The sequence below is a fragment of the Monodon monoceros genome, unplaced genomic scaffold (assembly GCF_005190385.1).
Source record: "Monodon monoceros isolate NGI ecotype Baffin Bay Population unplaced genomic scaffold, NGI_Narwhal_1 Super_Scaffold_3, whole genome shotgun sequence".
NCBI lineage: Eukaryota > Metazoa > Chordata > Mammalia > Artiodactyla > Monodontidae > Monodon > Monodon monoceros.
The window spans coordinates 23,955,466-23,967,803 of record NW_021703780.1 but is presented as its reverse complement, the minus strand read 5'-3'; the positions used below and the strand labels follow the sequence as shown (position 1 = coordinate 23,967,803).

Sequence of the window (12,338 nt, the reverse complement as noted above, 5' to 3'; positions counted from 1 at the left end):
TCATTTTCAGTCACTCTTGTTCCTTGTTTATGTATTCCCCAAACACCTAAAAGGTGTTGGAGCTTTGAGAAACAAAAGCAAATGGTACATTATTTTTTCTCTAAAGTGAGAAACACGTGGCTCCTCCTTTGTGAACCTGAGGACTATAGATGGTAACTGTAGAGAACAGCTGGGGTGTAGGAACAAGCATGCTGCCCCTTACCTTGCTCTATTTTCCTTCATAGCACCTATTGATACTTGACATGTTTATGTGTTGTCTCCCGTTATGTGAACTCTGTGAGGACAGGGCTGTTCACTGCTGTGTCCCCAGATCTCAGGATAGCATTTGGCACAGGACAGGCAGTTGATAAATACTGTTGAAAAAGATTGATATTGTGGGTTTGAAAAACTGCGCTTCTGTAACATCATCCTTGGATCCCTGTTATTTCTTTTGGCCACAGAAAACGAGCCTACTTCACCAAGCCCTTGAACCAGTGAGGTAATCTGTAGTGTGTATTTATTAACCAGACTCTTTAAGCAGCGAGTCAGGATACAGTAGAGAATAGAGAGGTGTTTACATCCTGGCTCTGTCACCTTACTAGCTGTATTACTTTGGACATGTTGCTTTATTTCTCTGAATCTGTTTGCTTGATATAGCATGGGAATAATGGTACACCTTGGTGTTAAATGGTTGTGATAACAGGTAAAGGGCCAAACGTCTGTTGTCAGTTTTGTTAAGTCACATCTGACTTCTGTAGCATACGAAAGCGGGGCGAGATATATCAAATGTTTCATTCAGGAAAAAAAATCCAGGCTGAACCAAGGGTCTATTGGGGGCAGGGCTAAGCACATTCCGGTAGAATTAACAACACTTATAAAAAGTTATTTAACTCTCAAGCCCTAGCGTTTATCGTTAACATTTGGGGCAGAATCTAGACCCTGTCCCCCACTCAGTGGATTCAGAACCCCTTCCTGATTCCAGCCCACGCCCAGGAACCTCAGGACTCTTAAGGCATCAGCTACCTCGGCCAACATTAGGCAAATGCCGTCCACCGGCTCCAGGGCTGGTGAAAGGGTAGGCTAGGACTCGTGAGCACGACTCACTTCCCACACCTGGGGCCGATCGTTCCCTAGCTCCAGCGCCAACGTCCCCAGGTCACCTTGACTACCGGACCAAGGACCCCGTGGGAACTCGAAATCCCGCCACCTTGGGTCCTCCTGCGCCCACGGAGGGGTGCCCAGAGAGAAGGCCTGTGCGGCAAGAACGTAAATGAAGAGAGAGGCGTGGAAAAGAGCAGGACAAGAGAAAAAAGATAACAATGGGGAGGATGCTAGTTTCCTTTATGCCTTTTGTTACTGGTAGTAGCGGAGGAGTTAGAAGTGGCTTAAAAAAATTTTTTTTTCCACACAGGCATTTTCTAAAGGCAACCCTAGAGCGCGCGGAACTGTAGAACCGTGGAAGGTCCTTCTTCCGGTTCCTTACGTCTGCGCGGTCGTAAGGCGGGAGGCCGGGGTAGAGGGAAGCCGGGAACCGGAAGTGAAGGCAGATTCCTTCCTTCGTCGCTGTTACCGCCGCCATACGCCTTCGCCTTGCTCAGGTAAGCTTTGGCCTTCGGCACCATCCGCCTCCATCTGCGTTTCTCTGCGGCCATCCTGTCGCACGGCCTCCTGATAACCCTTGTACAGGCTATGGTCTGGTCGCTGGAGTCTGATTGGGTTGTTACTTCCATCACTTGCATCCCTCGAGATCAAGAAACTTCGGGGGGAGGTAGGGAAGCCAGGGGGGCCCCATCCAAGATGGTGGCCCCGGCGCCATTGTGCTTCCTTTGCTCCTCGCTCTTTCGGTGGGACCCTCGGTTACCTCAGAACCCAGCGACAGTGAGAGGCGGCGCTAGGTGTCTTCTGGTCCTGGGCATTTGCAGAGGGCGGGGCTCTTCTCACTTTCCCGCTTATCTCGGTCCGCGGTGGGAATGGAAGGAGTCCCGACTTGTGGGCCTAGTTGGACTTTTCTCACCACGGACTGCCCACTATTATCTGGAGTGTTTTCCAAATGTTTACCAGTGGTGTCGTTGTGTGTTTTCGGAAATGAGCTACACCTAGGAGTAACATAATGGTGATGGAAGGTCACTTGGTAAAGCTTCTGTTAGCCGGAACGAGGATACATCTTTCTTAATTATTGTGTTCTATTTTATTCATTGTATGATGGAGGAGTGGGTTTTTTCCCGGCCGAGCCATTTCTCTAGGCCTCTCTCTCCGTCATTAATACACAAGGATTTCTTAAGCTCCAGAAGGTTATTGAGGAGTGGGAGGCTGGAATGCTGCGAGAGGTGGTTGGCAGCCACATGATGTTTTCATTTTGAAAAGTGAGCGCTTTGCGTAATGACGACCGTAATCTATCACCCTTGACTGATGGCTGCTGTCGACACCTTGAGATTATAGGGAAAGCACAAGGTCTTCCGTTGAGGACTTTTCGTTTTGTCACTTTCATCTTCATTCTCCATTTTAAGTCATTAGTAGTATTCTGTTTTTCAGACGTGTATTTTTTTTTTCCTTGTTACTGTGACAGACCAGGAGTTTATAAGTCGGTTTTGCCCTTCCAACTTTCCGGTTTCTCCTTCTCCGATCCTATCTTTTTGGAGACTTATGTCCTAACCACTTCCCCCGGGCCCACTTTTCCCATTCCCAGTATTATGTTTGCCTTTCGCTTTTACGTCTTGTGCTTCTTTATTATTATTTTTTTTCCAGGTAAATGTTTCCTAGTTCAGGGAAAGTGGAAAGAGTGTGGGGATGGAAAAGATGGTGAAGGCTCTGCTCATGACTGATGAGTTTTCTCTTTTTTTTTCCCCAGCTCTTCTGTCAGAAACTATTGTGTTTCTTTTCCTCTACTGTTCCTCAAGCCCCCACTTTCCTCCTCTGTCTTCCCTTATTCTGCGTGAACTCATCCAGAGACCCCTCCCCTTCTCCCCCTGCCGGCCCAGTTATGGCAGAGAACGATGTGGACAATGAGCTCTTGGATTATGAAGATGATGAGGTGGAGACAGCAGCTGGGGGAGATGGGGCTGAGGCCCCTGCCAAGAAGGATGTCAAGGGCTCCTATGTCTCCATTCACAGCTCTGGCTTTCGTGACTTCCTGCTCAAGCCAGAGTTGCTCCGGGCCATTGTTGACTGTGGCTTTGAGCATCCATCAGAAGGTAAATTTTCTGTTGGGCATGGAGTATTCATTAGGCTCTTTAAGGATACAGGAAACCGTATGGTCATGGTCCCTCAGGTGATACAGACTTATATTCAGGATAGACCAGGAAATAAGTACCAAAAACTATTTTAGCAGTAGAAGAGGTTTATATAAGTTGGCCTTTCATTCATGATAGCATGTAAGTGCTAGTGATCTAAAAGCAACTTAGAGGGGCTTTTTTTCTTGCCTGTGTTAAATTTTGTCTCTCTGACTTTTAGTTTAAAATTTCCAGAGAGGAGCTGGTTGGACCCTTGGGCCAGGCCATCTCTGGTCTCTGGAAACCTTTATGGCTGGCTTTTGGGTCATGTACCAAGTTCTTCATTTTGTTCAAGGTTGTTGCAGCGTTATGTGCCCCAAAGCATGATAATCTAAGTATGAGAAATGGCTTGTGGCAGGCACTCAAAATTCATGGATTGCTACAGATGAAGGAACATTCAGACAGAATCAGAAGCACCTAAGACGTCCAATTGGTAGATGCAAGAGGGTTGTTAGCAGGACTTTGGGCCCTGGAGCTGGAAGAGGCTATGTTAGAAGGAACTGGGAAGGTCTGATTTGGGAATCACTTTGATTGAGGGGGCAGAGAGGTAGAAAGGGTCTGGAAATTGACAAGAACAACTTAAGAATTGACAGGTGAGAAATGGGTTTGGCCTGGTGAAAAAGGTGGTGGAGTTCTCTGGAAACTAATTTATCTTTTTTTTCCCCTACTTCTAGTCCAGCATGAATGCATCCCTCAGGCCATCCTGGGAATGGATGTCCTATGCCAGGCCAAGTCAGGCATGGGAAAGACGGCGGTGTTTGTGCTGGCTACACTGCAACAGCTGGAGCCAGTTACTGGGCAGGTACACTTGGGGAGAGTGCTGGGGAAGGCATTTTGGCTAGTAATGTTCAGGAAGGGTATTTTCGTCTCTGCTACATGATGCATTCAGAGCCAGGAGTGCTTGTTGTTAAGATGACCTTTATCATCCTTGACAGATAGGCATGAGGATATTCTGTAGTAATCACGGGGTTAATGATTTAGATCCAGAATTGTAGTCACCTGTGATCTGCTGGGTGTGCTTTTGTGACATACCTGGTGAAGGGATATACTGTATGTGTGTCTCCGTCTACTTCCCCCCAGGTGTCTGTACTGGTGATGTGTCACACTCGGGAGTTGGCTTTTCAGATCAGCAAGGAATATGAACGCTTCTCTAAGTACATGCCCAACGTCAAGGTAAGCCAGGGTAAAGAGACCTGGGGGAGTGAGGGTGTGGGGAGTTGGAGGCATTGGAGACTTGTTAGATTAGCAGTCTTCACATCTCACAGGTGTTAAATACCTATACACAAATCTCAGTTGCATGTAGTACGTAGTAAGTTTGTGCAACTTAGGTGTATAAGAGGTTTATATTCTAGGGCTCATTTGGGTATGCATTATACTTTCAGAGATGTCTGCTGTATTTTGATTTTGGAGTAGCTTTATAGTTTGCCTTGGTTTTTAACATGTTTTATAAATATGCTTGTGCATTGATATTCAGGGTGTGGTTCCCAGACCTGTGGTTTCAGTGTCATTTGGGAGCCTGTTGGAAATGTAGATTGCATGAGTTCCACTCTAGTCCTACCGAGTATGAATATGTGTTCTGACAAGATCCTCGGGTAATTGGGGTTTGAGAAGCATAAACATATGCTTGATGTATATGACCTTGTACCCTCCTTGGGTGAAAGAAAAACAGTATTTTTGTTCAGATTGTTGTAATTTTCCTCATAATTGATTTTTAATTTATATGTAGAACTAGGAATGTGTGAGTAATAGCCCTAGACTAAAAGTAATTTGTTAAAAACCAAAGTAGTAAAAGTAGTATCTGTGCCTGGTAAAAGTGCATAGGTAATCCAGAGGGCCTTAAAACGAAAAGATTTAAGTTCTGATGTTCTGTGAAACCAAGTATTCGGTGCTATTTTCTCAGTTTGTCAACTTAAAGGCCTTTTTGACTTTTTCGTGAAAGATTATTTAGCTTGTTTACACTTTTTCTCCTAGAATTTGAAAACTATTAATTTAAATTATCTAAACATAGTCTGAAAGCTGGTGTGTGTGTTATGTATGTTTGTATTCTTATATTGTCGGTTTCATTGCGGTGTACTTTCTGTCCTTTTAGCAAGCAGTCTTGTTGGTAGGTTGATTCTATAAGTTGAAAACCAGGAAACCGTTTCCATTGTTAATGACTGTGGAAACATTTGTCATTGAGCTCAGTAGAGAGCTAGGATTGCACTTCTTCCTCTATAGGTCTGACTCATCACCTTGTGGACTCAAAAGAGGATGGTCTTGGTGTCAAGATCAAATATAAATTGTCCTGATATAGTCTTACTTTTCTTTCTTTTGCTCAAAATTATGCTTCAGTGATTTGTTTAAGACGTTGGGCTAGTTCTACAGAATGTGTCACCTCTGAGTTTGTCTCGTTACTCCCTTGTGTTGTTTTAACTTGTTTTTCCCTCCCAGTGTTTCCTATAAACTGAGCTTTCTTGCTTTCTTTCACTCTTTCTCTCTCTCTCCCTCTCTCCCTTCCTTCCTTCCTTTGCCGTGCCACTCGGCATGTGGGAGCTGAGTTCCCTGATAGGGATCGAACCTGCGCCCCCTGCATAGGAAGCGTGGCTTCTTGACCACTGGACTGCCAGGGAAGTCCCTAAACTGAAATTTATATTTGAAAGCTTAACTGGTTCAAGTTGAACATTTTTGGCAAGAATTCTTCATAGATGATGCTATGTATCTCCTGTTTTGTTGCAAACCTGCCTGTCCCACAGTTAATGGTTTTAAATTTACCCTAGAATTAGGGTCCTGTCAGTCTGATCTTTCCCCCTTGAAACTAAAAAGCAGTTTTGGTGCTATTTGAGAGGGTATTAAGGCCCAGATCCTCAACAACCATTCCCCTAATGGTTTTAACATGGAGTAGTATATTTAGCCTGAATCAGTAATCTCATAGGGTTTATGCAAAGGAGTTTAAAAATCTGGGGTCATTTAGGAAAACTTGATGTCCATGAGCTTTTTTTGGTACTTGACACTGGTGATTTCTTGCTGTCCTCATTTTTACAGTGAAGCCTGGCCTTGGGGAAGGAAGATTGTTAGATTAAGTCAGAAGAACTAAGTGCTGGTCCTCACTGCCTCGATCAGCCATGTAATTTAGGGCAGGTCACTTTTGTTTCTTAGCTTTAATGTTTGGGGTATATAATAATTTTAGATTAGGTGATCTCCTATGTTCCTTTTAGCTCTGAAGTGTTCTAAGACTTGGTTTAGAGTAAACTGAAAGGATGGGAACCTTGGGGAGGTTGAATTCTTTCCTTCCTCGTGAGATACTCTTTTCTCCTGGATTGGCAGGTCGCAGTGTTTTTTGGTGGTCTGTCTATCAAGAAAGATGAAGAGGTGCTGAAGAAGAACTGCCCGCATATCGTCGTGGGGACCCCTGGCCGCATCCTAGCCCTGGCTCGAAATAAGAGCCTCAATCTCAAACACATTAAACACTTTATCTTGGATGAATGCGATAAGATGCTTGAACAGCTCGGTGAGTAGCAGTGCTGGGACTGGGCTAGTGATCTGGGAGTTGCCTTTTGGAGCCAAATGATGTTTATTTGATACTGGAGCACTTCAGTGCCAGGACGACTCTTAATCTATCACCCATGACTGATGGCTCTGGCTTCCCTGGTCAGTCTTCGTTAGGCTTTTTAAGCATCCTTAGTGATCAAGGAGGAGGGTGTTACGTTCTTTCTTTTGGTGATGTTTATCTTTGAGAGAAGGGACTTTGCTGATGTTGGATATTAGTCACACCACCATTCTCCTTTGTAAAACCCTATAGTGGGTGTCATAGGGGAGAAACTTGAGCTGGACGAGGAGACAGTCTACTCTTTTGGCATCCTCAGCTCAGCATATATTGTCAGAATTTATAGCTGAATAGATCTCTAGACTTAAGTTCTGGAATTAATGTGGAGGGTGTTTGTGGGAGTTTGTGTGGTGTGGTAGGTATTCCGGTGTGCTAAGTGGGGTTAAGTAAGGAAAATGTTTTGTAAGAACTCAAATTTGGTGAATGAGAGAGTAGGGATCGACATAGCCCCAGGGATAAGTCATTCCAAATGATCTTTGGCTATTCTAGATGGCGAGCTATAAGGTGGGCTCCAAGTAGAGATGTCATATTTGCCTGACTGGATAGGACAGTGTGATCCAGAGGAAGCATGGAATGGACTCTGACAGCTGGAATGTAATAGGTGCGCGATATTTGTAGACAGTTGGAGCTTGGGGAGAGAGGATTAGGGAGAAGGGCCTTCCTTGTAAAGCATTTTTCAGAGGACTTATCTCTGTGAGCCTCTGCAGTGGGCTTTATCCCCATGTTTTAGTTGTGGGCTTTGGGGTTTCATCTAATTTCTTGTGTGGTTAAAATACACAGCTGGAACCTGGTCCCAAATCCATTGTTCTTTCCACTGTGTTATTACTATGGATATGATTATATGGTGGTTGGAGAAAATAGAGTAGAGAGAGGCCTGAGGCAAATCTTCCCCTGAACCGAGACTCTTGCTTACCAACAGTCTTTACCTCACTGGTACGCCTGTTTCTGGTCTTTGTTTACGATATATGCTTCTCTTCTACTATAGTTCCTTTTTCTTGTAGACATGCGTCGGGATGTCCAGGAAATTTTTCGCATGACCCCCCATGAGAAGCAGGTCATGATGTTCAGTGCTACCTTGAGCAAAGAGATTCGCCCAGTCTGCCGCAAGTTCATGCAAGACGTAAATACCCTTCTACCTTCTCTCCCTCCACTCCCCGCCCGCTGCCTCCTCCCCCTCCGCGCCCTCTTCCTCCAGACTCCCTTGTCCTTCAAGCGCCAAGAAGGAGGCACATGCCCATTTGGGAGTGATGACTCCTTGAAGAGACACACAGAGGCAGAGACAGTTAGTGTTAGGGTCTGCGCGGGCGCCAGGGAAACTCCGGAAGACTTGGTCGGGTTAACGTGAGAGCGGGAAGTGTTCGACTTTTTTTTTTTAATCACAGCATTTTTGAACCTCTTCTCCCTTTTGGGGGAGGGCAGGATTTTCTGCCCTACCACCCACCCATCGTCTCCTACATACTCCCTACAGCCACGCACCCTCAAGGTGGCATCGAGCATACAACCGGAGCCTTCTGCTCCCCAAACTCATAATGTCCCGGTGGCAGGAGAGCAAGAGAGGGACAGACAGATGGCAGGGCATGTCCAAAAGAAGAGCAAACAGCACAGATGAATCCGCTTCCTCCCCACCTCCAGGGGTGGGGGCCTTTGGCACCTCAATCCCCGAGTCCATACTCCTTCCCACCCGTACCTCCTCGCACCCATCCGGAACCTTGGTTGATGTGAGCCGGCAGCAGAGAAGCACCGTGGCGCGGCGGGGGAATGCGGACGGCACCCGGCGGTGGATGGCGGCAGCGGAGGCCGCGGGGAACCTGACCAGGAAGCCGAGGACCAAACCAGCCTCTTTTTCCGTTCCCGGTTTTTTTCCTGAACCCAAGGCGTGCCGTGTTCCCTGTTTCCCTCCATTTGTGTTGGTGGGGAGGGGTGTTCTGAATGGGGTGGTAGATTTTTTTTCATTTTTTAAACACTTTTTTTTTTTTAATACTTAGAGGGATATGGGAAAGGTAAAGTGAGGAGCTCCACTTGGATGTAACCAGGTGGGTGCTAGGGTCTGGGGCTAGTCGGGGCCATTGTATAAGCAGTGGAGTGTGTTCTTTCCCTCCCTGCTCTACTCCTTCCCATGGGACCAAAACTCTTCAGCTGTACTTGGGGCTCAGATTAGATCTGAAAGAAGCCATGGAACTTCTCTTTAGAAAGCCTACCTTTGCTAGTCTGACTTCTGAGATTGGGCTTCTGGTTTTCTCCCATGACACACACATCCTTTCCCGAAATCTTGGACCCTGGGGTTTTATGTTAGCTATGTCTTCAAGTTAGTGAAGAGTGCTAGGAAAGTTGGGCTTTGGAGTTGAGTCTTGTGTCAATTTCCGCCTTTTTTTTTTTAATGCTGCCTTCCTTCCCTTCAAGGGTTGTGTGTGTATATGATTTGTTTTGTTTTTAAAGATGAGTGAATAACTGCTGCTCTGAATCTGCTTCTTAGCACTACTTATTGATACCTTCCACGTAACAGTACAGGTGGTTTGATTTTTAGTTGAGACCAGTCTTATTTAAAACTGTTTCCTTGTGGTCCGAGGGCAAGTTGTTGCTCATCTTGAGTAATTTTTGCTTCTCTTTTCATGGCATTTTGACTTATGTCCACTGAAGCATTCTGATCTTCCACCGTCCTAATGGGGATATGGAAGACATCCACCTTTGTAATGGGGATATGATTCTCGTAGTTGAGAGCATAAAATGGAGTAGTCCTTCTCCTCTCCCCGATATTAAACCAGCTCTGATGGAGTTATTCTGACCTCGAGTCACTGTTTCCCATCATTTCCCAGGTGTTTGGATCATGTTCTCTCTTGGAGAATCACCTCCCATTGTTTTCTTTCCTCCACCACCTCCATTTGAGGTAATGGCATCTTGCCATTGGGTGGTTGTACTGTGTCTTTTCCTCCCTGCAAAGTTTCTTTCCCGTGAAAATTTTCAGTTGGAAAATCTTAAAACTCAACTGATAGGAAGGAAATTAGATCAACTGTGGAAAAGACCACATTAATATGTGGGTATTTTTGGGGGTGGGGTTGGGTTTCCAATCTCCTCTCTTCTCCCCATCCCGCCATGGGGTGTATTGGAGATCAACTTCCTCCACCCCCCCAGGTTTAACCCCCCCACTCTGCCCTCCTCCCGTTCCCCACCCCTTCCCTCCCCCCTCCCCCCCAGCCAATGGAGATCTTCGTGGATGATGAGACGAAGCTGACGCTGCATGGGTTGCAGCAGTACTACGTGAAACTGAAGGACAACGAGAAGAACCGGAAGCTCTTTGACCTTCTGGATGTCCTTGAATTCAACCAGGTCAGTTGTTCAAGGTCCAGTAGGGAGAATGAGCACGTCTCCAACTGTTGCAGGAACCTCTATAATATATCCTTTTATTGAGGAAACCATGTGTGTCATGTGAAAGAGAATGGTGGAGAAATTCTCTTAAATGAAAATTCTGTTAAATGAGAGAAAAATGTCTTTTGGTGGCACTGAGCGTGAGCAAGGTGGGAACTGCTTTTCTGTTCCATGGCTGGCATAGATATTCAACAAAATAAAGCTCAAATTATAAAATCCTTGAAGAGTTTTAATAAGGTGGTGAAAGTCTAGAAATACATTAGGCCTGTTCGATTCTTAAGTTTTGTTTCTTGTACTACTTAACTGAGGGAGAAGTGTTCCATCACTTTACCTGTGGTGTGATTTGCTTGCACTAAAAACTACTTTCTAGAATTAGGGTAAGTTCTCATATTTGACGTTTTGGTGAGTCGGAATATTGGTCGTGGTCTTTCCAGACTTTAGTTCAAATTTTTACCACTCGTGAGGTGGCTTCATCCTTGTCTCCTAATATGTCTGGTAATTTTAGTTACTGTTTTCCATACCTTCTCTGCAGCATGTCTGTCTGCTCAGGAAAAATCAGAGCCAAGAGGGAAAGGCTAAGTAATATTTAGAGCAGAAGAGGAAATACGTGATGGGGACTAAGAGGAGTTCTTTTAGAAGAGTGTAATTACTGAAAACTCTTGCACGTAATCTCTCTCACACACACCCACATGGACGCACATCCCCTCCAATCTTATATGTACACACACACACACACAGGTGGTGATATTTGTGAAGTCTGTGCAGCGTTGCATTGCCCTGGCCCAGCTCCTGGTGGAGCAGAACTTCCCAGCTATTGCCATCCACCGTGGGATGCCTCAGGAGGAGAGGTGAGTCAGAGATGGGGAAGGTGCTTTGTGTCCTTGCGAGGAAGAGACCCTTGAGAGCAAGGAATCTCAACATTTTTCTGCTTTCCTTTCTCACAAAGGCTTTCTCGGTATCAGCAGTTTAAAGATTTTCAACGACGAATTCTTGTGGCTACCAACCTGTTTGGCCGAGGCATGGACATCGAGCGGGTGAACATCGCCTTTAACTACGACATGCCTGAGGATTCTGACACATACCTGCATCGGGTAAGCCCAACACCCGGAAGGTATCCTAGTGTCCTCTCCCACCCCCTTAGTTTCTTTATCTTTTCATACCATACATCTTCAGCCCTCCTCTTGGGTGTCTTCCTTCTTTGGGGTCTACCAATTCTATCATCTGTCTCCTTCCAGGTGGCCAGAGCAGGCCGGTTTGGCACCAAGGGCTTGGCCATCACGTTTGTGTCAGATGAGAATGATGCCAAGATTCTCAATGATGTGCAGGATCGCTTTGAAGTCAATATTAGTGAGCTGCCTGATGAGATAGACATCTCCTCCTACAGTGAGTAATGATCTCATGAAACTGGCTTCCCCAGTCCTTTAGGTTCTCCTTGTTCCTTAGAGGGTTTTTTCTTAAAGCCCCTGGTGCATAGTGGGCACTTGACAAATTTGTCATCTGTTTTTTCCCCTGCACCCCCATCTTGATGCCCTGTTGGGATGTTTAGTTGACCTCTTTATGGGGTCTCTTCTCATCAGATTACTTCTCATCGAAGTATTTCTTTCTTTACCCCCAAATGTATCCTCTGACCTACACACTGCACGAACATCTGCATGTGTTTCGGGGCTGGGGGGCCTTTTCTACCAACCTAGCCTTTTCTTTTCCATACCTTATTCTAACTGCCATGTTTTTCTTCAGTTGAACAGACGCGGTAGAGAACTCCCCACCCATTCTGGAGTGTGACAGTCTGCTCCTCTTCAGGAGATGCCGCCAGGCGTGGGGGTGAAGGAGACACTGCTGCCGCCTACCCTTGACGACCCCATCCCCCACCCCATGGCTTTCTTCTTTTGCATCGCCACCACTCCTAAACCCCCATTTCCCTGATTTGTCAGAATTTTTTTTTTAACAAAACTAAAAAACACATGCGTCTGTGGTGTCTGTAAGGGCTCCGTCCCTTTATTGGTTTTGGGGTGAGGCTATTTTAGGGCATAATCTGGAGTAAATTCCCGTGGGGACTGTGTACACTGCTGTGGGGCGGAGGTCAGTAGGAGGTGTCAGACTGGGGGATGTTACTGAAAAGACTGCAGAGGCCGTGGCTTCTCACT

General features: G+C 45.8%; 1 protein-coding gene and 2 non-coding genes across 4 annotated transcripts; all 3 read left to right on the top strand.

Annotated features, from left to right (window-relative positions):
* Positions 1–1,428: 1,428 nt before the first annotated feature.
* Positions 1,429–12,172, top strand: DDX39B (DExD-box helicase 39B). 2 transcript variants are annotated; one of them, XM_029241959.1, is made up of 11 exons: positions 1,429–1,577; positions 2,828–3,170; positions 3,923–4,050; positions 4,329–4,421; positions 6,552–6,735; positions 7,833–7,951; positions 10,024–10,155; positions 10,933–11,042; positions 11,141–11,285; positions 11,430–11,577; positions 11,932–12,172. In XM_029241959.1, the coding sequence occupies exons 2-11, from the start codon at positions 2,960–2,962 to the stop codon at positions 11,946–11,948; spliced, it is 1,287 nt and encodes a 428-aa protein (XP_029097792.1). In that variant the 5' UTR covers positions 1,429–1,577; positions 2,828–2,959; the 3' UTR covers positions 11,949–12,172. The 2 variants fall into 2 exon arrangements, with proteins under 2 accessions (XP_029097792.1, XP_029097793.1); XM_029241960.1 differs by having other exon boundaries at positions 1,576–1,747.
* Positions 2,317–2,394, top strand: LOC114908178. Its single transcript, XR_003796875.1, has one exon. It is a non-coding gene; the product is annotated as a small nucleolar RNA SNORD83 (small nucleolar RNA).
* On the top strand, positions 6,787–6,863 carry LOC114908180. Its single transcript, XR_003796877.1, has one exon. It is a non-coding gene; the product is annotated as a small nucleolar RNA SNORD83 (small nucleolar RNA).
* Positions 12,173–12,338: the final 166 nt, after the last annotated feature.

What these genes read in the sequence shown, in the direction of transcription:
- DDX39B (XM_029241959.1), top strand. Translation starts at nt 2,960, where the DNA reads ATGGCAGAGAACGATGTGGACAATGAGCTCTTGGATTATGAAGATGAT. An exon ending in GCCGCAAGTTCATGCAAGAC is followed by an intron (nt 7,952 to 10,023) that starts GTAAATACCCTT and finishes CCTCCCCCCCAG; the next exon opens with CCAATGGAGATCTTCGTGGA. An exon ending in ATGTCCTTGAATTCAACCAG is followed by an intron (nt 10,156 to 10,932) that starts GTCAGTTGTTCA and finishes ACACACACACAG; the next exon opens with GTGGTGATATTTGTGAAGTC.